Source organism: Orcinus orca, chromosome 7, assembly GCF_937001465.1.
Source record: "Orcinus orca chromosome 7, mOrcOrc1.1, whole genome shotgun sequence".
Lineage (NCBI taxonomy): Eukaryota > Metazoa > Chordata > Mammalia > Artiodactyla > Delphinidae > Orcinus > Orcinus orca.
Window position 1 is genome coordinate 87,882,381 of NC_064565.1, and position 26,870 is coordinate 87,909,250.

At 36.8% G+C, this 26,870-nt stretch overlaps 1 protein-coding gene across 1 annotated transcript; it reads right to left on the minus strand.

Annotated features, from left to right (window-relative positions):
- Positions 1–731: 731 nt before the first annotated feature.
- WDR12 (WD repeat domain 12) lies at positions 732–26,844 on the minus strand. Its single transcript, XM_033429754.2, has 14 exons — positions 26,706–26,844; positions 26,044–26,140; positions 22,377–22,471; positions 19,209–19,303; positions 17,850–17,956; positions 16,839–16,954; positions 16,130–16,284; positions 14,755–14,800; positions 13,002–13,087; positions 3,349–3,489; positions 3,127–3,232; positions 2,834–2,966; positions 2,004–2,076; positions 732–1,137 (listed from the first exon to the last, which is right to left on the minus strand). The coding sequence occupies exons 2-14, from the start codon at positions 26,082–26,084 to the stop codon at positions 1,060–1,062; spliced, it is 1,272 nt and encodes a 423-aa protein (XP_033285645.2). The 5' UTR covers positions 26,085–26,140; positions 26,706–26,844; the 3' UTR covers positions 732–1,059.
- Between the last annotated feature and the right edge of the window lie 26 nt (positions 26,845–26,870).

Here is a 26,870-nt window from a genome sequence, read left to right on the forward strand (position 1 = left end):
TTAGTTCTCAGACTAGGGATTGAACCCAGGCCCCCAGCACTGGAGGTGCAGAGTCCTAACCACTGGACCTCCAGGGAATTCCCTGACTTATCTTTTAAAAAAAAATATTGTATTTATTTATTTATTTTTGGCTGCATCCGGTCTTAGTTGCAGCATGCGGGATCTTTAGTTGTGGCATGCGGGCTCCTCTCTAGTTGTGGTGCGTGGGTTTTCTCTCTCTAGTTGTGGCACACAGGCTCCAGGGCACGTGGGCTCTGTAGTTGTGGTATGTGGGTTCCAGAGCACGTGGGCTCTGTAGTTTGTGGCATGCAGGCTCTCTAGTTGTGGCGCACAAGCTCAGTAGTTGTGCACAGGCTTAGCTCCCCTGTGGCATGTGGGATCTTAGTTTCCCAACCAGGGATCGAACCCACGTCCCCTGCATTGGAAGGCAGATTCTTTATCACTGGACCACCAAGGAAGTCCCCTCCCTGACTTATCTTTAATACAAAGTACTTCACTTAAAACATTTCAACAAATTCTTAATTAACTGGCAATATCTACATGTTTTAATGTCCTGAATACCTACAAAGAACATTATCATAGTTAGACATAACTTATTTTACCAAACACAGATTGTATTTCTAATTTTTTCTCTATTAAAATTTATTAGTTTTTTTAGATGCTTTTTTTTAAACAGCTAACTTTTTAAAAAGTGAAGTTTCTCCCTTAGAGATAAAAATCTGAACAATTACTGAATTTTTAATAATGCTTTTATAGCATTTCAAAAGCAATTCTTAATTCAAACCAATACCTTTAAAAGATAAATTAAAAACTTAGTTTAATTTCAAGGGTTTTCATAAGGTAGAGAATGCAGGCCATGTTTTACATTTAATAAACATAACTGTTATATAATAAATACAAAATAAAGAAAAAGACAGTGATAACTATCATCAAGGGTGAAACAGTATATAAATTTTAATCTAAAAGGCTGCTTCCTGCATCTGCATCGATGTAATCTGAGAATTCTCTATCAGTTTCATTTACAGAAGGAATCTCTGTAGCCAAATTTATCATTCACTTTCATGCACCCACGTGCGAAGTCGTAGGTGAATATCTATAGGAATACAATTTATTGTCTGCTCCTCCACTCAGAAGTAACTGCGTAAAGGGAGAGGAAAAAAACATAAACACAGAAGTAAATACAATTATTTCATATGATTGCTGAACCTAATTAAATACTGATGATTCTGATTACAGAAGGAATTATGGATGAGCAATTAACTTGCGTTGAGAGTTAATACTAAAACGGGCCAATTGCATCAAATTTCACTACTATATTACAAATATACTATATATATATACACTATATTAAAACTTTAAAAGTGGTGATTTTAATTTGGTTGAGGCATAATATGCTACTGTACTTTCTATGAAGCATTTGCTAAGAAATGTAATAAAATTTAAAAGTTTGAAGGTAATATAGTTTTACCTGCTTAAGAAAATTACGTTTTTAAAAGATGGCACATTGTTTTGTAGGTAAATGGATACTACAGATTTTTCAGATAGCCCTCAAACCTGCATTTGGAAAGCGTTCTTAGGCAATAAGAGCTTTTACGTGTGTGTGTGTGTGTGTGTGTGTGTGTGTGTGTGTATAATTTAATTGTAATTCTTTAAGAACATTTTATAATACAGCCATATTATCTAAGATTTTTCTAAGTAGCAAATACTTTGATCCAATTAGTCTGAAGTAGCAAGTTTAGGGACTTAAAACATTTCAATAAAATACTCATGAGAAAAAAAGTGCTTCAAAATATTCAAATTTTACTACTCCTAATATTAAAGGACAATTTTTTTCCTTCTTTAAATGAGATATGAGATTTTATGAATATTAATGCAACTTAGAATACAGAATTATAAATATCAGATATATTGAAACTAGTAACTCTGTAAACACAAATACCAGATTTATTCTAAAAACATAATGTATTTTCTTCCTCTCTACCAAATAACTAATAAATTCTTACCCCTGTGACTGTCCAGTCTACACTCAGAACTTTGTCTTCATGAGCAGCCAGATCATAGAGAGGAGCCTTACAACTAAAAGATGAAAATATTAACATGTTATATGCATTTCATAGTATTAAACAAACATATATGACTAGTCACTTATACTTTTCTGAAAATTTTAGTTTACCATCCTTGCCCCAATAACCACTTAATCTTAAAATTCTGAGCATTTACTTGACTACTTCTCCTGTTTTTCCTGTATCATTAGCAGACTGTGGTTTTGGTTACTGCCTCTCCATTCTACTTGTAGAAATATGTAAATAAATTGTATATGCATTCTCTTGGGGGCCCTCTGCATATATTAGTATCGCAGCACTAACTGATGAGTAAGAAAGGAACCTTAAAATTTTATCTTTAAAATTCTGTATTTTTACTTAATTGCCTATTAACACATAATTTACAATTTGACCACAGTGCCATTCATTCAGGCCACTGCCCTTCGAATTCTATAATTATCATATTTATATTAAGGTTCGGGTTTTTTTTCCTATTTTATATAACAAGGTCAGAAAGATGGATTTCATAAATTGTGTTTTTGGCAAAAGATAAACTATCACAATTAAATTCATTCAGAATGCAAAAAAAACCCAACATATTAACATTAAGAAAATTCCTTTGATCCTGGCCTTCCTTTTTGATATCAATATGTATCATTTCAGGATATATGACCCAGACCTTTCTTTTAACCCTTTTGCTTTTGGATAGTCATTTCAGTGTTCATTTCATTTTCTCTGTATACAACGGGGCAAATGATAGATTTCCTTTGTAAGTCATCAACAGGAGTTACCTTCTCGTATCCCACAGCTTAACCATGTTATCTAAAGAGCCTGAAATGAGCTGCTGCTCATGGGCAGGAGACCACTTGACTGATGTGACCCAGCCTGTGTGGGAGGTTAGGGACAGCGACACCAAAGAACCATCTGAACAAAACAGACAACCATTATTAAATTTTAGAAAACAGAAGTAGGCAGAACCCCCCCAAAAATTTCTAGAAAAGTATCTTTTTATACACATCTCTAGTGAGAAGAGAAACGGATGTTACTCACTCATATTTTTCCTTCAGAGGTTTACACAACTCACCTTTAGTTCGGGGATCCCACAGTCTGATATGCCTATCTGTACTTCCAGATGCTAAACGTTTACAAAGTGGAGAATAGGAGATACAATTAAACACTTTATTTCCTGTCTAAAAAAAAAAAGGAAAGAACATGTAACCAGGGTGGGCGAAAAGTAACCATCTCCTAGAAGTTTACCGGGCTTAAAAGCTCAAAATTAATCAGAGAAACACTCAATTTGTCTTACCAAAGTTGACTTAAGACTGCCGGACTCAGCATCCCACACTCTAATTGTGTGGTCCCAAGATGCACTGCAGATTTCTTCAGCATCTGACCACAGAACCGAGGAAATTGCTTCCTTGTGGCCAGAGAGGGTCACTATGGGAGTCTAGAAATGAAGGACACCCAAAAGGGAAAGCATTTTTGGTTTAGAGTGATTGAAACAATAATAATAGTTATTACTTTTAAAGCTGATATGCCAGATATTTTGTCAGGTGCTTTAGCTTTCATATCCTACCTTATTTCTTCTTTACAGCAATCCTCCAAGACATATTTCTGTTTTTATTTTATATATGAAAACACTGAAGTTGAGAAAGATAACTTGCCCAAGGTCATACTGTTTATAAATGGCAGATCTGAGATTGAACCCAAATATTACTCCAAAATTTGTAGTCTTTCCACAGTATTCTGTTGCTTCCCCTTCTGCTCTACTTTTCATTTTGAGGAATATTAACACTAATTAAATTCTCCCAGTTGACAAAGATGTTATATGTAGAAGCTAGAAGAAAAAGCTCTGGGGTCAGAAAGACCTAGGTTTGAGGTAAGGTGCTGCTATTTTCTACATAACTCTTCCAGGTTAATTAATTGCAGTAGGTTATTCTCACCACCTCATTTCTTCAGCATCCAATCTTTAAATAATGCTCATGGCTCATTTATTAGAATTCCAAAATCTCTAATGTCCCTCTCAAATTAAAATCATCAAACTAGGTATACTGTCTGTCTTAAATAAAAGAACATGTAAAAGAAGGAAGGAAAACTCTTGAAATGGGGGACAGTTGACTTACTTGTGTAACTGTTACATTTAACCTTCTTAAATGTTAAGGGGGTTGTACTAGATTAGAGATCAGCAAAGTTTTTTGATAAAGATCCAGAAAGTAAAAATTTTAGCCTTTCCAGGCCACATACAGTCTCTGTTCCGTGTTCTTTGTTTTTAAAGCCCCTTAAAAATGTAAAAATCATTCTTAGCACTCTGTAGTACAAAATCAGGCCACAGCCAAATCACCTGTGGGGCTGTTATTTGCCAACTGCTGGACCAAATGATCCCTAAGGTCTCTCTTCCAGGCCTAAAATTTTCCTGGAAGTAGTAAAGGAACCTGATAGAGGAGTGAGGAACAGAACAACCTCTATTGTGATCCAAAACAAAAAGTAAGGTAACAATCAATCAGAGGCTCCAGGATAGGAAATGGCATGTAAAATGATGGGTAAATGTATATGAACAAGCAATCCCATTCCTAGGTATTTACCTAAGAAAAATGAAAACTTAGGTTCACATAAAAAACTGTCCACAAATGTTTATAGCAGTTTTATTTATAACTGTCAAACTAGAAACAACCCAAATATCCTTCAACTGGTGAATGATTAAACCAACTGTTGTATATCCATACAATAGACTACTAGTCAGCATTTAAAAGGAATAAACCATGATACCCAATAATCTGGATGAATCTTTCTTTGTTTCCCTCCTCAAATACATTACGATATGTGAAAAAAAAGCTTGATGCAAAAGGCTACATACTGTGTGATTCCACTTATATGATATTCTAGAAAAAGAAAAATGACAGGAACAGAGATCTGATAGTAGTTGTCAGGTGATAGAAATAGAGAGGAAAGGCTGACTACAAATGGGCAACATGAGTTTCAGGGGATGGCAAACTCTCCCGTATCTTGAATACGTAGTAGTTACATATTCTATGTATTTATCAAAACTCAAAAGCTATACACCAAAAAGAGTGAATTTTCCTACATGTACACTTTTTTTTTTTTTTAAGATAGAAAAGTCAACTTTGGCATTGTTACTGCAAACAAACTTCAGCAGAATAGTACTGGAGGGGACTTCTTTGGTGGTCCAGTGGTTAAGAATCCACCTTCCAATGCAGGGGACGCAGGTTCGATTCCTGGTCGGGAGACTAAGATCCCACATGCCGTGGGGCAAGCAACAGAGGAGCCCACGCTCTGGAGGCTGCACACAACTAGAGAGAAGCCCTCATGCCGCAATGAAGATCCTGCGTGCTGCAACTAAGACCTGAGGCAGCCAAATGAATGAATGAATGAATTTTTAAAAAAGAACAAATGCTGAAAAAAAGACTAGTACTGCAGGAAAAACAGCAATTTTGAGAGAAAATGTGGAAAAAACCTTATTCTATGTTAATATATGAAACAAATGACCAGTAAATGAACTGATTGAGAGCATTACTCATATTAATATAAGCCAGGTACTAGAAAGAAATCCAGAGAGAAAATAACTTTTTGATATTTGTCTTATTTTGGTCTTAATAACCCAACTTTTCCTATTATTTCTAATTTCAACTTCAAATAGCACTTCAAGGGTTTCTAGCATAACTTCAATTAATAATTTATGAATGCACAGATTTAAAGCTTATAAAAACCTAAATGAAAAAAATGAATATATTGTGATTTCTCTCAAATAAAATGAACAGTGGAAGCAAGCTTATGAACGTGCACACCTAAAAATAAAAGTTATCAGCAAGGCACTGAGTGGGAGAAAATACTTATAATACCTATATCCAGCAAAGACCTTGAATACAAAATACAAAAAGAAAGCTAGTCGTTAAAACAGTATGGTACTGGCACAAAAATGGAAATATAGATCAATGGAACAGGGTAGAAATTGCCCCACAGGGTAGAAAGCCCAGAAATAAATGCATGCACCTATGGTTAATTAATCTAAGACAAAGGAGGCTAGATTATATACAATGGAGAAAAGACAGTCTCTTCAGTAAATGGTGCTGGGAAAACTGGACAGCTACAAGTAAAAAAATGAAATTAGAACATCCTTTTACACCATACACAAAAATAAACTCAAAATGGACTAAAGACCTAAATGTAAGACCGGATACTATAAAACTCTTAGAGGAAAACATAAGCACAACACTCTGACATAAATCGTAGCAGTATCTTTTTCGATCCATCTCTAGAGTAATGGCAATAAAAACAAAAATAAACAAATGGGACCTAATGAAACTCAAAAGCTTTTGCATAGCAAAGGAAACCATAAATAAAATGAAAAGACAACGCACAGAATGGGAGAAAATATTTGCAAACAATGTGACTGACAAGGGATTAATTTCCAAAATTTCCCAACAGCTCATGCAGCTCAATATCAAAAAAACAAACAACCCAGTCAAAAAATGGGCAGAAGACCTAAATACACATTTCCCCAAAGAAGACACACAGATGGCCAAGAGGCACATGAAAAGATGCTCAACATCGCTAATTATTAGAGAAATGAAAATCAAAACTACAATGAAATATCACCTCATACCAGTCAGAATGGCCATCATCAAGAAATCTACAAATAAATGCTGGAGAGGGTGTGGAGAAAAGGGAACCCTCCTACATTGTTGGTGGGAATGTAAATTGGTACAGCCACTCTGGAGAACAGTATGGAGGTTCCTTAAGAAACTAAAAATAGAGCTACCATATGATCCAGCAATCTCACTCCTGGGCATATATCTGGAGAAAAACTAGCTTTGAAAGGACATATGCACCCCAATGTTCACTGCAGCACTGTTTATAAGAGCCAAGACATGGAAGCAACCTAAATGTCCATTGACAGATGAATGGATAAAGAAGATGTGGTACATATATACAATGGAATATTACTCAGCCATTAAAAAGAAAGAATGACATTTGCAGCAACATGGATGGACATGGAGATTATCATACTAAGTGAAGTAAGTCAGACAAAGACAGATATCAGATGATATTGCTTATATGCAGAACTAAAAAAAAAGATACAAATGAACTTATTTACAAAACAGAAACAGACTCACAGAGAATGAACTTATGGTTCTGGGGGGTGGGGAAGAGAAGGGGGGAGGGATAGATTGGGAGTTTGGGATTGACATGTACACACTGCTATATTTAAAATAGACAACCAACAAGGACCTACTGTATAGCACAGGGAACTCTGCTCAATACTCTGTAATAACCTAAATGGGAAAGGAATTTGAAATAGAATAGATACATATATATGTATAACTGAATCACTTTGCTGTACACCTGAAACTAACACAACATTGTTAATCAACTATACTCCAATATAAAATAAAATAAAAAATAAAAACAAAATATAAAAAGATCTCTTACAAATCAATAAGAAAAAGATAAGCAACACACTTAAAAAAAATGCAGTGGTTAAGAATCTGAGCTTCCACTGCAGGGGGCATGGGTCTGATCCCTGGTCGGGGAACTAAGATCCCGCATGCCGTGTGGTGCAGCAAAAAAAAAAAAAAAAAAAAAGGGCTAAAAACATGAACAGGACTTCAAAATTAGCTATCAAAGGGCTGGGACTTAAAATACACTACACACCACCAGAAATCACAAAATAAGACACCTTTTAACAGTAAGTAAATGTAAACATGTTATGTGATAAAATGAAATCAGTTATGGTACTAAAAAATTGACCATATCAAGTGGTGATATGGATGTGGAGTAACTTTGACTCTCATACTGTCAGTGGGAGTATAAACTGATATAACCATCTTGGAAAATGTTTTGGCAGTATTAAACATTCATAAAACTGAACATGTGCGTACCCTGTCACTCAGCAATTCTACTCCTGCAATTCTACATATGCAGAAATGACGACATATGTGCACCAAAAAACAAGTACAGCAACTTTATTTATGGTGGCTAAAACTAGAAACAATCTAAATGTCCATCAAAACAAGAGCAAATAAATTCTGGTATATTCATGTAATGGCATGCTATCTATTACTGAAAAGAACTATTACATGCAGGAGATGAATGAAATCTCACAGATATTACAGGCATACCTCAGAGATACTGAGGGTTTGGGTCCAGACAACCGCAAAAAAGCAAACACTGTAATAAAGTGAGTCACAAGAATTTTTTGTTTTCCCAGCGCATATAAAAGTTATTGTTTAGGGCTTCCCTGGTGGTGCAGTGGTTGAGAGTCAGCCTCCTGATGCAGGGGACATGGGTTCGTGCCCTGGTCTGGGAAGATCCCACATGCTGCGGAGCGGCTGGGCCCGTGAGCCATGGCTGCTGAGCCTGCGTGTCCGGAGCCTGTGCTCCGCAACAGGAGAGGCTACAGCAGTGAGAGGCCCGCGTACCAAAAAAAAAAAAAAAAAAGTTATGTTTACACTATACTGTAGTATATTAAATATGCAATAGCGTTATGTATTAAAAAAGTACATACCTTAATTAAAAATTACTGCTAAAAATGGTAACCATCATCTGAGTCTTCAGCAACTCATAATCTTTTTGCCTTTGGAGGGTCTTGCCTCAATGTTGATGGCTACTGACTGATCGGGTGGTGGTTGGTGAAGGCCAGGGTTGCTGTGGTAATTTCTTAAAATGAGACGACAATGACGTTTGCCACATCGATTGACCTTTCATGAACAACTTCTCTGTAGTATTCAATGCTGTTTGATAGCATTCTACCCATAGTAGAACTTCTTTCAAAATTGGAGTCAAATCTTTCAAACCCTGCTGCTGCTTCATCAACTAAGTTTATGTAATATTCTAAATCATTTGTCATCATTTCAATAATCTTTATAGCATCTTCACCAGGAGTAGATTCCATCTCAAGAAACCACTTTCTTTGCACAACCATAAAAAGCACCTCCTCATCCATTAAAGTCTTAAATGAGATTGCAGCAATTCAGTCACATCTTCAGGCTCCACTTCTAGTACTAGTTTTTAAAATTATTTCTACCACATCTGCAGTTACTTCCTCCACTGAAGTCTTGAACCCCTCAAAGTCATCCATGAGGGTTGCAATCAACTTCTTCCAAACTCCTGTTAATGTTGATATTTTGACCTCGATAAATCATGAATGTTCTTCATGGCATCTAGAAATGGTGAATTCTTTCCAAAGGTTTTTTTTTTCTTAAAGCTTTTTTAAAAATTTATTTTTTAATTCTTTTTAAGTTTTGGCTGCATCGGGTCTTAGTTGCGGGATCTTCGTTGTGGCACGCGGGGTCTTTTGTTGCAGCGCGCGGGCTTCTTTCTAGTTATGGTGCGCAGGCTCCAGAGCACGTGGGCTCAGTAGTCGTGGGGTGTGGGCTTAGTTGCCCCGCAGCATATGGGACCTCAGTTCTCCAACCAGGTATCGAACCCGCGTCCCCTGCATTAGAAGGCGAATTCTTAACCACTGGACCACCAGGGAAGTCCCTCCAAAGGTTTTCAGATGACTGCCCAGATCCATCAGAGGAATCACTAAGTATGGCAGTTATTGTCTTATGAAATATATTTCTTAAATAATAAGGCTTAAAAGTTGAAATTACTCCTTGACCCATGGGCTGCAGAATGGATGCTGTGTTAGCAGGCATGAAAATAACATTAATCTTCTTGAACATCTCCATCAGAACTCTTGGATGACCAGGTGTACTGTCAATGAGCAGTAATGTTTTTAAAAAGGAATCTTTTTTCTGAGCAGTAGGTCTCAACAGTGGGCTTAAAATACTTAGTAAACCATGCCGTAAACAGATGTACTGTCATCCAGGCTTTGTTGTTCTATTCACAGAGCACAGACGGGGTAGATTTAACATAATTCTTAAGGTCCCTAGGATTTTCAGAATGGTAAATGAGCACTGGCCTCAACTTCAAGTCACCAGGCTGCATTAGCCCCTAACAAGAGAGTCAGCCTGTCCTTTGAAGCTTTGAAGCCAGGCATTGACTTGTCCTCTCTCATAAAAGTCTTAGATGGCATCTTCTTTTAAAAGAAGGATGTTTTATCTGCTTTGAAAATCTGTTAGTGTAGTCACCTTCGTTTAATTTCTTAGCTAGATCTTCTGGATAACTTGCTGCAGCTTCTACATCAGCACTTGCTGCTACACTTTGAACTTGTATGTTATAAAGACTGCTTTCCTTAAATCTCTTGAAGCAACTTCTGCTCGCTTCAAACTTTTCTTCTACAGCTTCCTCACCACTCTCGGCCTTCAAAGGATTGAAGAGAGTTAGGGCCTTCCTCTGGATTAGGCTTTGGTTTAAGGGAATGTTGTGGCTGGTCTGATCTTCTACCCAGACCACTCAAACTTTCTTCATATCAGCAACAAGGCTGTTTCACTTTATCATTCATGTGCCCACTGGAGTAGCACTTTTCCTTCAAAAACTTTTCCTTTGCATTCACAACTTGGCTAACTGGCATAAGAGGCCTATCTTTTTGACCTCTCTCAGCTTTTGACATGCCTTCCTCACTAAGCTTAATCATTTCTAGCTTTCGATTTAAAGTGAAAGACATGAGACTTCCTTTCACTTCAACACTTAAGAGTCCACTGTAGGGTTTTTAATTGGCCTAATTTCAATATTGTTGAATCTCAGGGAGTAGGGAGGCCCGAGAGGAGCAAGAGAGATGGGGGAACGGCTGGTCGGTGGAGCAGTCAGAACATACACATTTACTGATTAAGTTCACTGTCTTATATGGGCGTGGTTCATGGCACCCCAAAGCAATTACAATGGTAACATCAAAGATCACTGATCACCGATCACCATAACAAATATAATAATAATTTAAAAGTCTGAGATATTTTGAGACTTATCAAAGTGTGACACAGAGACACGAAGTGAATAAAGGCTGCTGGAAAAATGGAACCAACAGGCTTGACACACAGTTGCCACAAACCTTCAATTTGTAAAAAAATGCATTATCTGCAAAGTGCAATAAAATGAGGTATGCCTGTATATGAAGCTTAAAACTAGGTGAAACTAATCTAGGATAAGTCAGAACAGTGATCACTTTTAGGAGGCTACTGATTTCAAGGGAGCCTAGAGGGCATCTTCTAGGGTGTCGGTAATTCTTGATGTTTTGATTTAGATAGTGATTACTTGGGTATACACAACTGCAAAAATGCATTGAGCTGTATACTTAATTATACGTATGCCAAACTTCAACTAACATAAAGGTTAAAAAAAAAAAGCTACCTTGTAAGTAAAGTATTTTGATAATTCAAGAAGTCTTTTTCTACTCAGATATATTCTTTAAAGGTTGATCAGGGATATGCATCAATAAATTACCACTGGTACATTATCCAATTGGTAAGGCATTTCCAGCTTTAATGTGTCTTATGAGACAAGTGATAAGGAAGCTGAATTGCCGCCAGATCATTCAACTTGCAATTCAGCAGTCTATGTTTAAATGTATAAATTATAAACCACTATTTTCAGTTGGAAACAGTAAGTGCTATTGTTTACTGCAGTTTACGTGAGTTTGAGGAATCACTTATTCCTCATTTTCAACAGTTTTTATAAGATATCTATCTTGTTATTGGTGACTATAAGAAATAATGTGCAAATGTGTGCCTGATTTAATGCACATCCATTACAGCTGTTAGAAAATGAATGAAACATACGATTTCCTAAATCTGACTCAGTATTGTTCTTCTCATTAAGTATATTAATACAGGTCAGATCATATTATGATAAATATCCTTCTAATGGAACAGAGCAAATAAGAATCTGGATTAACTTTCTGAGTTTGATTTAATTGGATCTATAGCAAAATGATAGAATCAAAACCTCAATTAAACTCTTGGTTTCTACTGATTTAGGAGATGTACTAGAATTACATCCTCAGTGTATGAAACATTATTACTATTACTATTTTTTAAACTGAAGTATAGTTGACTTACAATGTTGTGTTAGTTTCTGGTATACAGCAAAGTGATTCAGTTATCTATTCTTTTTCAGATTCTTTTCCATTATGGTTTATTACAAGATATTGAATATAGTTCCCTGTGCTCTACAGCAGGACCTGTTGTTTACTTATTTTATACACAGTAGTCTGTGCCTGCTAATCCCAAACTCCTAATTTGCTCCCCCCCAACCCCTTCTCCCCTTTGGTCACCATAAGGTTGTCTTCTATGTCTGTGAGTCTGCAACATTATCATTAAACAGTCAGGTAATGAGATATTTCAGTAAACTTAGTGCAAGCTCCAACGATTAAAAGATCCTACTTTAAAATTCACCATAAGCAACTCCAACAAAGATGTTAAAAAAAAAAAATTCACCATGAGGCCAAATATAATAGCTAAATAATCAACCTATCAAGCTGTAAACCTAGCTTAGTGCAACTACATTCAATAACTCAAATAAATGCAGCAGAGTATTTATAATAAAAATTTACAAATCTACTGAAAGAAAGCCTTATGGTTGAAGCAGCAAGACAAGACAAAAGGAAACTAAATATGAACAATTATATTAAAATAACATATATTTGTCAATAAAGACCTAAGCCGGGACTTCCCTGGTTGTGCAGTGGTTAAGAATCCGCCTGCCAACGCAGGGGACACGGGTTCAAGCTCTGGTCCGGGAAGATCCCACATGCCGCGGAGCAACTAAGCCCGTGTGCCACAACTACTGAGCCTCCGTTCTAGAGCCCGCAAGCCACAACTACTGAGCCTGCATGACAAAACTACTGAAGCCTGTGTGCCTAGAGCCTGTGCTCCACAACAAGAGAAGCCACCACAATGAGAAGACCGCACACGGCAACAAAGAGTAGCCCCTGCTCACAGCAACTAGAGAGAGCCAGAGTGCAGCAACAAAGACCCATTGCAGCAATCAATCAATCAATCAATCAATTTATCAAAAAAAAAACCCCTAAGCCCAATACTGTCAGTTCTCACAAATACTTACTCTTGTTAGTCCCAATTGCTCTGTTTTCTGTTTCTTTCTCGGTCGATTTGTGGATTCTTCCATTTCATCTTCTTCATCTGTAGGGACTATATCACAGAGAATTAGATTTGATAGAGTTAAAATTTAAGGTAAATATTAATTACAAACAGTCTCAAATAATTCTTCTATTTCTAGGTATATACTTTCTCTGTTATCTCAACTGGTTAGGGAGTTAACATTTCCCCTCATTTTGGTTAATGGAAATTATATCTAAAAACAATACCTGCCTTACCAATCTTCGAAAAGGAGAAAGCAAAAAATAAAGTGTTCTACATTAAAATCCTAAAACCTACCCAGTTTGGTATCTTATTAAGATTATCATTATGGCTATTCATCAGTTTACCATATCCATGAAAAGTTGCTTACTATTACAGTTGTAGGAGAGTTCTGACCAGATTGCATTTATATTATGAAGAAGGGAATGACATGGTAAGTAAACACATGTTAAAAGGACACACATTCCAGCCATGTTTATTCTTCTTGACTATTTCACTTTTCTAACAATAAATTAAAAGTGTTTCATAGATAGTTTTTTTTTCTTTTGTGGTACGCGGGCCTCTCACTGCTGTGGCCTCTCCCGTTGCAGAGCACAGGCTCCGGACGTGCAGGCCCAGTGGCCATGGCTCACGGGCCCAGCCGCTCCACGGCACATGGGATCCTCCCGGTCCGCGGCACGAACCCACGTCCCCTGCAACGGCAGGCGGACTCTCAACCACTGCGCCACCAGGGAAGCCCGATAGTTATTTTTTGATTAAAATCTTCGTTATCCATCATTTGACTAGGTAGCCAACCCAGATAAAAAAACCATAGATTTTAATGTTTTGTAACTATTTTATAAATGTCATGTGCTTTTCCCAAACTAGACTGTAAGCACCTTAAGGGTAACAACTAATCATAGATAATATCTCATCTACCCAGCACTATCAAAAAGTATTTCACAAAAGGAAAAATTCCTACACAAACAACTTTCTGCCTCAAAACTGTTTGCTTTAACTAAAATGGATTTATATTTCCTGCCATTTTACACATAATTATTTAAAACTGTTTAAGCTGGGCTTAACTGTATTTAGGGTGTTGTACAGTAATATAGCAATTTCCTCAGAAGCAACAGAGGTATTTTGATCTGCTTACCCATGCAATAAATAGTTCTGTACTACAACTTTTTAAAATATATGTGGGTTTTCCCCCTTCTTTTCTTCTAGCAGTGTCTTCTTACTATTATCAAGGTACTTTCCTCTAAGAGTCCCCTTGTCTCCTCTAATTGTTCTTTCTAATCTACGTTTTCAAAGTGAGAAAATTAAGTTTGGTAAAATTGTATTTAAAAAAATTTTTTTAAAGTAAACCAGCTAAACTAAGAAATTTCTCCAATAGTAAAGTATATCAAAATGACTCAGAAGGTAATTTGTTTATTTCCACGTTCCTGAATAAGGGAACTCTGAGAACTAAGGTAGTTATGTCACACTGCACCAGATGTGTTATTGGTACTTGCAGGGATTCAGTGACATCGTCCAATAAATAAGGGGGTGGTAGAGTAGAAAAACATTTTGAAACACAAAGAAATATGCTAATTTTTCTCTATACTATAGTACTTTATTTGTGACCTAAAAAGCTCTGGTCCATTTTTTATAGAAAAATATGGGCTAAAAAGTCTTTTTTTCACTGAAATTCTTGAAATATCATTAATAAGTCAACGTAGAAGAAACATTTCATTTACCTGTAGACCAAATCTTTAGCATCTTATCCCAGGAGCCACTGCAAAACTAAAAAAAAAATATATGAAGCGAAAGAGTATGCAATATAATCCATCATATTGTTTGCCTGGTTTTCTTCTGCTATTTAACTTGAAATCTTTACTTTGCCCTGAAATCCTTACTACTATGGCATCACCTATCTGCCTGTCTTCCTAGTCTCTGGGAAGTTGTACCCTCAATCTCATGGCAACTGAAAGAGCTGCCATTCTTATAGGGCCCATACCCTGGCCATGGTTGCTTAGATCAGGGTGGGCAACTGACCTACACTGTGGCAGTAGGTCTCTTCCTCCTTCAGAGGAAAGAGAAAACTTGTGTTTTTGAAAAAAACTGTGTTTTTTTTTGAAAACTTGTGTTTTAGAGAGCTGAAGTTAATCTTTTTCCAGGGACAGACAGTATAGGATGTAAAACCTGGGAATATTGAAGGCCAGGTTTTATTGCCATGTGGAGAAAGCCAGACTGAGGTAAAAGAATGAAGTCAATTTGGGGAGACGAGAGGGAGGAGGTGTGCTAGCCACATGCAAGCCTCTACTCCATTGGTTCCTGACATCCAAATGCATCATCACCCTGCTCATGATGCGGTGCATCACACCCTCCTTGGGTCTTTTAAGCTAAAAAATGTTCAGGATGAGTTTCTATCTCTTATAGCCAAAGAACAGGGTACAGTTAATTCACTTAAGTTTGGACTCAACAACATGTAAACCTTCTTTATGCCTCAATATGAATACTCATAAATTTTTAACTTTGAATGCAGAAACGTCCTCTGTTACACTAACTGGCAAAGAAATGCTGAAGAAACATTCTTAAATCTAGAATACTTCATGTGGTTTGGAGAATTTTCAAATGGTGAGGGAGTTTGTAACCCCTCTTAAGTAAATACTGTGTTGCCCTCATAGCTTGACTAACTTTTACCATTTTGTTGTGATACAGAGTAGATCAGCAGTAATAGTAAAACAACCTCGATTAATGCTAACTTTAGTGCATGCTAAGTTTTAGGGGATCAGCTAGACATTTTCAATTAATGACAGCACTATGAGTAGCTGAAGGACTGAAAATGTCAATCACTATGATTTGAGGAGGTTACATAAATTACTTTTTTACCTGAGTTCTTAAAATTTCTGCTATTTATATAAAATTCTAAACCAGAGATACCCAGAGTCAGGGAGTGACTCTTCATATCTCTCATTATGAGTATTTACTTTTGGTTTGAAATCATATTCTTTAGTCAGCAATTGTTATGGAAGTAGGACGATCACAGTAACTTTACGTAGAAAAGACATTTTTGCACAAGAAGCTCAAATTCTAATTGAACACAGTACTAATAACACAATAGCTACTTACTTTGGTTCCTGTGCTATCAACAGCTATAGATTCCACACTGCCAGCATGACCCCTGCAGCAGTGCAGGGCTTTCACTTTGTTTCTCTCTACATTCCACTCCCATAGGAGAATAGTCTGATCCATAGAGGCACTCAGTAGTATGCAAGACAGATTGTCTGAAGAAAGGAGAACACAAGGATAAGAAACAAATTAGTACAAAAATTTTAAATAGTGTTCCAAAACTAAAGAACGGAATTTTTTGTAGTTGTTGATAAAGATGTTAAAAAGGTAAAAGACCTCATATAGCCACCTTTGAAAAAAGAAGCTAACTTATGGTATAAAAGGGAAGATTCTTCAAAAATAGTACAGGGACTTCCCTGGAGGTCCAGTGGTTAAGACTCCGTGCTTATACTGCAGAAGCGGGTTTGATCCCTAGTTGGGGAACTAAGATCCCGCATGCCACAGGGCACAGCCAAAAAACAAAACAAAACTATAAAAGACATGCATTTAACACACTCAATATTAACTTGAAAATGTATATTATGTGATATAATTTTAGGATTCACTTCTACTGATTTACGGATTTTTTAATGTGTATATTTTTGAAAGACCCTTTAAAAACTGAGGCATGAGACATTTCTTATCCTGTCCCCATTCTGCCCCAGCATCGAAAATGGCTTATTTCCAATTCCCTATCCAGGATTCCTCTCCATTTAGGCAGAGTCCTAACCTTTTTTGACCCAGGCCACATCTTTTACAACGTCTGTATGTCCCACAACTGTCATTATTGACTTTCCTTCCAAGGACCAGATCCGAGAAGTTTTATCATAAGAACCAGTCAAGATCCTGTGAGGAGAAAAAAATCCTATGAAACACAAAAAACAGCTTTTCTCAAATCCTGAAATCAATTATACTTCTAAAGCACTGATAAAGTAAACCTTGAGGATTATATTTGTAAACTCTTCTTTAATATAAAGATTAAGATTTCAAAACACACTAGAATAAATCAGAAGATTTTGGCTTTTCCTGACCTCTTAAAATAAAAATGTAACTGACAAACGCTAGATTTCATTTTTATGATTGTTGTAAAATATTACCACTCCCAGGGAAGCTAAACGAATTGTTTGAAAAGCCTAATAATCCTTTGTATTTAACCAGTGAAAACCATTAAATAAAAAACCAGTAGAAGCATTTAAAGTAAAAGTAAAACCAGTAAAAACATAACTATGTAATAACTCCAGGGAGACATTCTTTGAAAGTAAGCTCCTACTGAGATCCATTCTTGAGGTGTTTTTCTACAATAAGGCCAGAGGGGGTCTGCTCTGAACGATTCATACCTTCTTGATTCCAGTCTGCCCTTTTCAGCCCTAAAAATAGCATGATCTGCATCTTCAGGGTAGTAGGCTGGGAGATCTGTGGCTAGAAAAGGGTTTTTTCCCTCTATGAAACAAATTATATTCTTGGTCTTAAAAGCAACATAATCAAATAAATGCCCTAAGACACACGACCTATTCGGAAGACAAATGTCACTACAACATCTTTAGACAGAAAAGAAAACCTATTAATAGATATGTTTCTTCTTGACTACACTAAATTTAAAGGTCTTTGGCATGGTCACTATATATATATATATATATATATATATCAATCACAAAATTACTTTCACAAAGAACAAGTAATCAGAGAAAAATATTCATATAGTACACTTAAAATGGATACAAAAACATTCATCTGGCAATACCATTCCTCTGCCCCGTCGATCGCACTGATCCAGTCATCATGGAACATGCATTGTTCTGGCTGAGGTGCAGTATACTTTTCCACGTACTCTAGTTCCACAACCTCTTCCTAGTCACAGAGAGAAACCAGAAATCAATCAAGAGAGGGCTTCCCTGGTGGCACAGTGGTTGAGAGTCTGCCTGCTGATGCAGGGGACACGGGTTCGTGCCCTGGTCTGGGAGGATCCCGCGTGCCGCGGAGCGGCTAGGCCCGTGAGTCATGGCCGCTGAGCCTGTGTGTCCGGAGCCTGTGCTTCGCAACGGGAGAGGCCACAACGGTGAGAGGCCCGCGTATCGCCAAAAATAAAAAAAAAAATAAATCAGGTGGTGCAGTTTTTAAATGGTACGTTATGAAAATAAAGGACCCCCGGTGTAATTTATCTCCTTCATGTAATAATTCCCCTTCAGAATCCAGAAATTTTGGAGCCATATAAAAAGTGAAAAACTTTATTTGACCTAACCATATGCTAAGAGTAATATCAAGAAATATTAATGACCTTGGAAAACTTATGCTAAAAGTAGAAAAAAAAGAATATAAGAAACTTTATAAAATCATAAAAGCATGCTGTTTAATGGATACAGAGCTTCTGTTTAGGATGATGAAAAATCCTAGAAATGGATAGCGGTGATGGTTGCATAATATTGTGAATGTATTTAATGCCACTTAATTGTACACTTAAAAATGGTTAAGGGCTTCCCTGGTGGCGCAGTGGTTGAGAGTCCGCCTGCCGATGCAGGGGACGCGGGTTCGTGCCCCGGTCCGGGAAGATCCCATATGCCGCGGAGCAGCTGGGCCCGTAAGCCATGGCCGCTGAGCCTGCATGTCCGGAGCCTGTGCTCCGCAAGGGGAGAGGCCACAGTATATTTCACCACAGTTCCAAAAATTGCCCCCCTAATCATAAAAGCAATTATAAATATTTTAAATTATAAAAGTAATAATAAGGAAAGTTTGAAAATTAGAGGAAGGGGCAATCACTATAAATCACAATAACCTAACCCATAAGTTTATATATGTACACAATCATTTTATATACCTTTATTAGTAGTAAACATATATTTGCTATTCCCTTTCTTGACAACTGTTCCACAAATATGAAGTTATCTTTCCTTGTTCATTCATCTGCATTTCTTGAATAATACTCTTAGAAAAAAAGAGGGAATTTAAACATTGAAGATATAGAAACCAAGGTTCAGTTTCTAGGAAAAAACAGTAATCAAAAGGCTCTTGGTTCCTGTAGATTCAGGCTGATTCTAAATGAAGTTTTCCTACATTATCTGGTAATACCTTAAGTAAAATAGAGCAGGTAAGCATTTGAACTTACTGATGAGATGTTTTCCAGTTCCATGTGTTTGAACAAGGGCATTCGCAGAAACTGGCCCTTGATAAGGAAATCAAACTCCACATGTTTGTGGAACTCTAAAGAAAATACATAATAAAATTATCATTGTTAGGACCTGAAGTGTTATTGGCAGAGGTAAATGAGAGACCCACCAAAACAAACAGGTACCTATTATCCTAGTGTGGCCTCCAAGTTTCTCCAGAATTTCTCCATGGCACAATCAGACCATGTATTCCAGTATATTATGTGATTTTTAAGAAGAGAAATACTTTGTTCTGTTGGTATAGTATTTTTATTGTTGATGGTGTAATCATGTTGATTAAGGAAACCTTTGTATTCTAAGAAGAATCCCAAATATATACAAAAGTAGGAATAACATAATGAATCCTCATTCCCAGCTTTTACCAACTCATGGACAATCATCTATACTCCTCCCTCCACTCTCCTGCTGGTTTTTTTTAAAGCAAAACTCAGAAATGATATAATTTCATCTGTAAATGCTTTAGTGTGTAATCTCTAAAATATAAAGACTAAAAAAGTCACAATGTTAAAAATTTAACATTACTTATTCCTTTTAATACCATAAAGCCAGTCAATGTTCATATTTCCTTGTTTCATAAATGTCTTTTAACAGTGAGCTTTCTAGAATCAGCATCCGAAGTCCTCACATTATATTTGATTAATATCTTTAACAGTTCTCTGTCCTTTTTTTCCATTGCCTTTTATTTGCTGAAGAAACTGGGTCTTCTTGTAATACTTCTTACATTCTGGCTTTGGTTGATTATATCTCCAAGGTATCCTTTAACATGTTCCTCTACCACCTACATACAACCTGTACATTAGGCAGACCCAAATGCCTGATTAGACTTTGGGTCTGTCTGTTTCTGGCAAGATATTTACACACCATATTGTATTTCCTATTGTATCACATTAGAAAGCACACTATCTCACTGTGTCTCCTTTTATGATATTAAGATCTACCTCTGAGTTCAGATGATGTCAGTCTGATCCCATCCACCATAACGTTCTTTGTTAGCCTTTTACCTAATAAATGGCTTTAGTAGCTATAGATATTCACTTCTTAAATCCATTATTTCATTTGGAGTTACAAAATGCTAAAAATTCTTCATTCTTTCTGATTTATTAGCTATAATAAAATCCTTCTTAAAGAAAAATTCCCTCATTGACTCTTTGGCTTGTTACTTTTTTAAAAACCTGAACCTGGGCTTCCCTGGTGGCGCAGTGGTTAAGAATCTGCCTGCCAATGCAGGGTACATGGGTTTGAGCCCTGGTCTGGGAAGATCCGACATGATGCGGAGCAACAAAGCCCGTGAGCCAAAACTACTGAAGCCCGTGTGCCTAGAGCCCATGCTCTGCAACAAGAGAAGCCACCGCAGTGAGAAGCCTGCGCACCGAAATCAAGAGCAGCCCCTGCTCACCGCAACTAGAGAAAAGCCCGCGTGCAGCAATGAAGACCCAACGCAACCAAAGATAAATAAATAAAATAAAATAAAAATCTGAATCATTTTGCATCTTCAACTCAAGAGCAGTGACTCAGTTAATCGATTTACACAAAAAGACAAATCAATGTTCATCTACAAGTTTAGAAAAATATGCAAATATTTGGGTAACAACAACCAACCATATACTGATATTGCAAAGTGTCTTGCAAGAAAATAATTCTTATGCTAGTTCAGAGTTTTTCAACAAGTAGAATATATGACATCTTTGGAGTTTAGAAAACTAACTATGCATCAGAATCTCTACACTATTGTACATCCATGATGAAAGATAAGAACCGATAGGAAATGCTATGTGAATATCTCTGTATCAAGAACTATATCTTGCTAACAATGAAAAGACCTTGTCCCCCTGCAAAAAAGTTGTTCAAAAACATCTTAAGCTTAACAAAAAAGTTATAAGATTTTTGGAAGAGGAAGTGTAAAATATAGTTTACAATTCTCACCTCCCCATTCCTCCAACTAGGGTAGAATCAAAAGAGCTTTAAAAGCATCAGAAACATCTGCATAAAAATATGCTTGCCTCTAGGGCTTCCCTGGTGGCGCAGTGGTTGAGAGTCCGCCTGCCCATGCAGGAGACATGGGTTCGTGCCCCGGTCCAGGAAGATCCCAAATGCCGCGGAGCCACTGGGCCCATTAGCCGTGGCCGCTGAGCCTGCGCGTCAGGAGCCTGTGCTCCGCAATGGGAGAGACCACAACAGTGAGAGGCCCGCGTACCGCAAAAAAAAAAAAAAAAAAAAAAAAGAAAAAAAAAGCTTGCCTCTAAATGATGGCTCCATTGACAAATTTTGTTTTTAAAGATTATGCTTTATGTTATTTTCCATTTTTCATGTTTAAATCTTCTACTATATATATGGTTTCATTACTTTTTAAAGAAACATTTTATTATAGAAAATTCCAAACATATACAAAAGTGGAGAATAATAAACCTTCCTATACCTATCGCCCAACTTCAACCATTATCAACTTATGACCAATCTTGTTTGATCAATATTTTTGCATACATTGTTCATATTAATTTTACAATGTTCAAATCATTTTAATTTTATATTAAATTTACATATAAATTTATAGCCCATAATTCTTTTTACATACGTTTAATTTATTTTAATTTATATCTTTATAAATGTTTTACTTGATACTGTAGCATATTTATGTTTGTTTTATCCATTATTTTAAAATGAATTTTAAATACTTAAATAAAATACTAGTATTAATACTGGCATTTGTTATTATACAAAACAAATGCTCAAATTCAGATATTGTAATTTTGCTTTGTAGAAGCACCAAGATGCTTGTTCTATGCCTACCCAATCTAGCCCTCACGTCTTCATTACCTCTACATCACAACTTTTACACTAAAATCTTTACTCCTAAATCTCAACCACCTTCTCTCCATATTGCCTTAAAAGCAGATTAAACTGAATTTCTTTTTTCCTGAAAACTTATTTCAAAGCATTTTTCAAACTATCATACAGTAGGGAAATCCATGTTATAAATTTTACCATGATAAAATCCATGCAATATTATAAAATAATGCCCCCAAAGGGCTATAAATAACATGTCATGTATTTCAGTCTAGTTAGTGTCACTGTGCTTTCTCCTAACTTTTCAGAGTATATATACCCACCGTTTTTGGCCTCAAGCAATTTATTAATGATGTTACTAAGGTCAGCAATCTCAGAGGCTGCAGGTATCGAGAAAGGAACATCATCTACTGCATATCTACAAAAAGGAAACAATAAATCAAGTCTATAGATGTTTTAACAAATGTGCATTTATTCATTCAACAAACATTTATTGGGTATCTAATACATGCCAGACATTTTGCTACATGGGGTTAACAAAAAATGAATTAACCTGTGGTCTCTGTTCTTGGAAAGGGTTAAAGTCTGGTAATCAAATACGAGGAAAGTATGTAAGAACAGTGTCATAAGTAATACATAAAATGGGAGAACAAGGAAGTGGTAGGTCATTTCAACCAGAGAAAAGGGGGCTGGGAGAACAGAGTCTGAAAGGATGCATAAAAAACATCACTCTTACACTACATCTAGAAAAGTGAGTTTCTGCCAGGTGAAGTGTGGCGAGGCAGAAAGAAGGGGTGCAAGAAAGCAGGGAGAGCAGCAAAAAAAATAGCTAAGAGTTATTAAAGAGCTGCCCACCCAGCTTATTCCAGAAAGTGTTACTTTACTCTAGACAGTGACCAAAGATAAGGCTAAAGAGATGTGCATGGAGTAGTTTAGATGCTCTGTGAAGTACTTTTTACTTCTTTCCCTAGGCAATGGAGGAACCACTGTCCAAGTCAAATAACATCATCAGAATTTTGTTTAGTTAGATCTTTCTTGGCAGCACTGCAGAGACTGGATTACAGGCACACACAGCAGGAGGCAGATTAAGAAACTCTTGTGAGAGAGAATGGGAGAAAATTCTTGCAAATCACATATCTGACAAGGAACATGTATCTAGAATATATAGAGAACATTTATAACTCAGTAATAAAGACAACCCTATTTTAAAAAGGGGCCAAGGATCGAAATAGACATTTCTCCAGAGAAGGTACACAAATGATCAACAGGCACATGAAAAGATGCTGAGCACTGTTAGTCATAAAGGAAGTGCAAGTCAAACCACAATGAGATATCACTTCATACCCACTAGGATGGCTACAATAAGAAAGACAGATATTAAGTGTTGGTGAGTATGTGGAGACATTAAACCCTTATCATTGCTGGTAGAAAGGTAAAATGGTATGATTGCTTTGGAAAAATCTGGCAGTTCCTCAAAAAGTTAAACACAGCATTACCACTTGACCCAGCAACTCCATTCGTAAGTATATACCCAAGAGAAATGAACATATATGTTTACACAAAAACTTGTGCACAAATGTTCACACCACCACTATTCCTAATAGCTAAAAGGTGAAAACAACCCAAATGTCCATCAACTGAACAATGGAAACACAACTTGGTATATCCATACAACGGAATATTATTGAGCAGTAAAAAGGAATGAAGTACTGATATATATATATATATATATATATATAAAAGCCTTCCCCCCACCCCCGCTCCCATTGTGGCAAAAAGAGATTTATTACAACATGTCTTGATGAGCCCTGTTTTATATATATAGGTATATATATATATATATATATGTGTATATATATATATATATAAAACAACATGGATGAACCTTGAAAAACATCATACTAAGTGAAAGAAGCCAGTCACAAAAGACCATGTACTGTATAATCCTATTATTTATATGAAATGTCCATAACAGACAAATCTATAGAGACAGAAAGTAAATTAGTGATTGCCCTGGGCTGGGGGGATTTGGAAGTATTTGGGTGTGGGGGGAGGGGGTAACAGCTAAAGGATGATGAAAAATGTTCTAAAATTTACTGTGGTGATGGTTGCATAATTCTGCAAATACACTCAAAACTAGTGAATTGGACACTTAAATGTGTGAATTCTATTGCACATGAATTACATCTCAATAAAGTTGTTACAAAAAACAAAACCAAAAAAAGTCTTCATAAGGTCTGAATTTAGGCTATATTTGTGGGGAATGTAAAAGTTTCAAAAGATGTTAAGGTAGAACTTCCAGGGCTCACCAAGACATGCTATGATAAGTCTCTTTTTGTCACAATGGGAGAGGGGGATGGAGGTTTCAGATCTTGCTAAAATGTAGATTCTAAATCAGCAAGTCTGAGGTACAGTCTGAGATTCTGCTTTTTGTAACCAGCTCCCAAGTGATGCCAATGCTGCTGGTCTGCAAACTACACTTTGAGTAGTAAGGCTATAGTTATATATTTATCATGCTGAAAAAAGTAAAAAGTTATTTAGGTTCTCCAAAAGATAACAAAGCCTAGAAATTTAAAGTTTTGGTTTACTATGATATTTTGGCCAGTAAGATGAGTAGGGAAAAGTAGCATAATTACATACTCATATAGGAAGATACATGCATATGTAAATTATACACATATACATGAATAAATCTACTTTCCCCTCTCATTTTACTGATGAGAACGTATTGCGTGAAAGGAAGAAGCGAGAAGTTTAATTTCTAGGTTTTGTTACCTTTTTGGAAAACCTAAATATATAAACACAAACACACATACACACATATGATGTTTATCCATTTATCACAGGAGTTAAAATACAGTGCTCTAATATTTCTTAAAACTTCATGTGAATCAACAATAATCTCCATAAAACTTTTAATTAGAAAAAATACAGTGATCATGCTATTCCATCACCATATTCCTTTAGAAGCATTTCGACTAAGTATATATACTCATCTGTATTGATAATACAATTTAAATGTACTGTAAGCAACAATACAAGAGGAGTGAATATGATGTACCAGGTCAACACATAAAGCTACAAACACAGAATCAAAAATATAATCTTAATTGAGGTGGGAGTTTTTTAGTTTATAGCTGACATTAGCTTGTTAATACAACAAATATTTATTATTTATCATCAGTTCCAGAAGAACTTGACAAACATTTGTTGACTCAGTCAATCCAAGAAGCATAAGATAGTCTCTACAATCAAGAGGCTTACAATATAGTTGAAGGGACCAGGCGAAACAAAAAAAAGTTAATTAATAGTGTAATATACGCCACAAAGCAGAATATAATTAGGTTTCAAATGATTGCTACATACCTGGGGACCATTTGTAAAATGTTTACATACATATAGGTATACACATACAGGTATATATATATACACACGTATACGTGTAGATTTATGTATATAAATACACAATTCTGTAACTGAATTTACTTCATACTCATCAAAAACCAGTTCTACCAACTCCCTATTGAGAGCTCCACCTTCTAGCCTGGTTTAGAAAAGCATCGTCTATCACCTACGTAGGAAAATGAAGTTGTGTTTTCAGACACTGTGAAATACCACTAAGCAGACAGCCTATAACGACTTGGTCCGTTGTTCACTGTTCAATTACATAATGCACTTCATTCAGGAAGCAAACCTGAAGCCCTTCAGGTCCCTCTACACTCACAATTCAAATTATATACAGCCTGAGTCTAGGCAAGAAGGCTCGGAGATCCTTGAGAAATCCTCGCAAGGTACCGCTTCCATTTGAACAAAAACTCGCTCAAGCGAGGAATCCAGCCAAAAAAAGGGAAAAAGTGAATTGATGGCAAAGATAACCAGGGATGCACAAGGTCATACCGGAGTGGTCTTTTGAAAGGATCTCGGGGCTGGGGGGCGGGAGACGGGAGGGGGGAGGAAAGGAGGGGAGAGAAAGGGAGTACGCTTACTTACTTCTTGTTGTCAGTGAAGAAGCGTGTCTGGAGCTGAGCCATGGCTTGCCTACAGAAACGTATGGGTAACAGACAACCGGCGCTTTGGCCTCTCAGGACTGCAAAAAGAGGCAGCTGAAAGTTAGACCGCACGTGTCAGAGAAAAGCAGCAGTCGAACACTTGGCTTCCGCTTTCTTTCCTCGGGCCTCCTCAGACAGGAGGCACCACGAGGCTTCTCTTCCACAAGGCCCAGCCCACAAACATCAACTACCTATTCCTAGATTTAGGAGTCATCGATTAGTAAAGCATAGTCTTAAAGGCGGCGCGTCCCTTTGTATTTTTAAAAAATATATTTAAGCTTACAATCGATTGTGAAGATACAGAGAGGCCCGATTCAAATAGGCTTCTCCTCTCTCTCTCTTTTTTAACAGGTTATCCTCAGTCCTGATAATTCAAACACGGCTCCTAGATACTACAACCCCCAGAAAGCAGCGCTTCTCACACACTGTAACCACTGGGTATTGTAGTCTTTTTTCCCACGCTGCCCTTAGGCTATCTTATTTGCATTAAACTTTCCCGACTCCAGCCAAATTATTATATTTCCTCTGCCTTCAGCTTTAATTCACTAAAGCCTTTCCGGGTTTACTTTTTCAAGCATACTTCCAATCAGACTCTCAGGCTACCGAGATTTTTCTTGGGCTCTCGACACTAGCTTCAGGCTTTAGATCCAGGTGAGAGGCGGGGATACGAAAAAAAGAACGAATCAGAAGGGAAACTAGCGACGGTGGCTGATAGTGGTCTTATCTCAAGCGACTGCGCTGCGCGCTCCCGGAGGGGCGCGCCTGCGC

Excerpts from the sequence above, each read along its gene's own strand:
- WDR12 (XM_033429754.2), bottom strand. The coding sequence starts at position 26,084 with ATGGCTCAGCTCCAGACACGCTTCTTCACTGACAACAAGAA. Across the intron at positions 16,955-17,849 it reads ATCGACGGGGCAGAGGAATG|GATCTTGACTGGTTCTTATG; the intron begins GTATTGCCAGAT and ends TTCTCCTCACAG. Across the intron at positions 14,801-16,129 it reads TTGATAGCACAGGAACCAAA|TTTTGCAGTGGCTCCTGGGA; the intron begins GTAAGTAGCTAT and ends TTTTTTTTTTAG.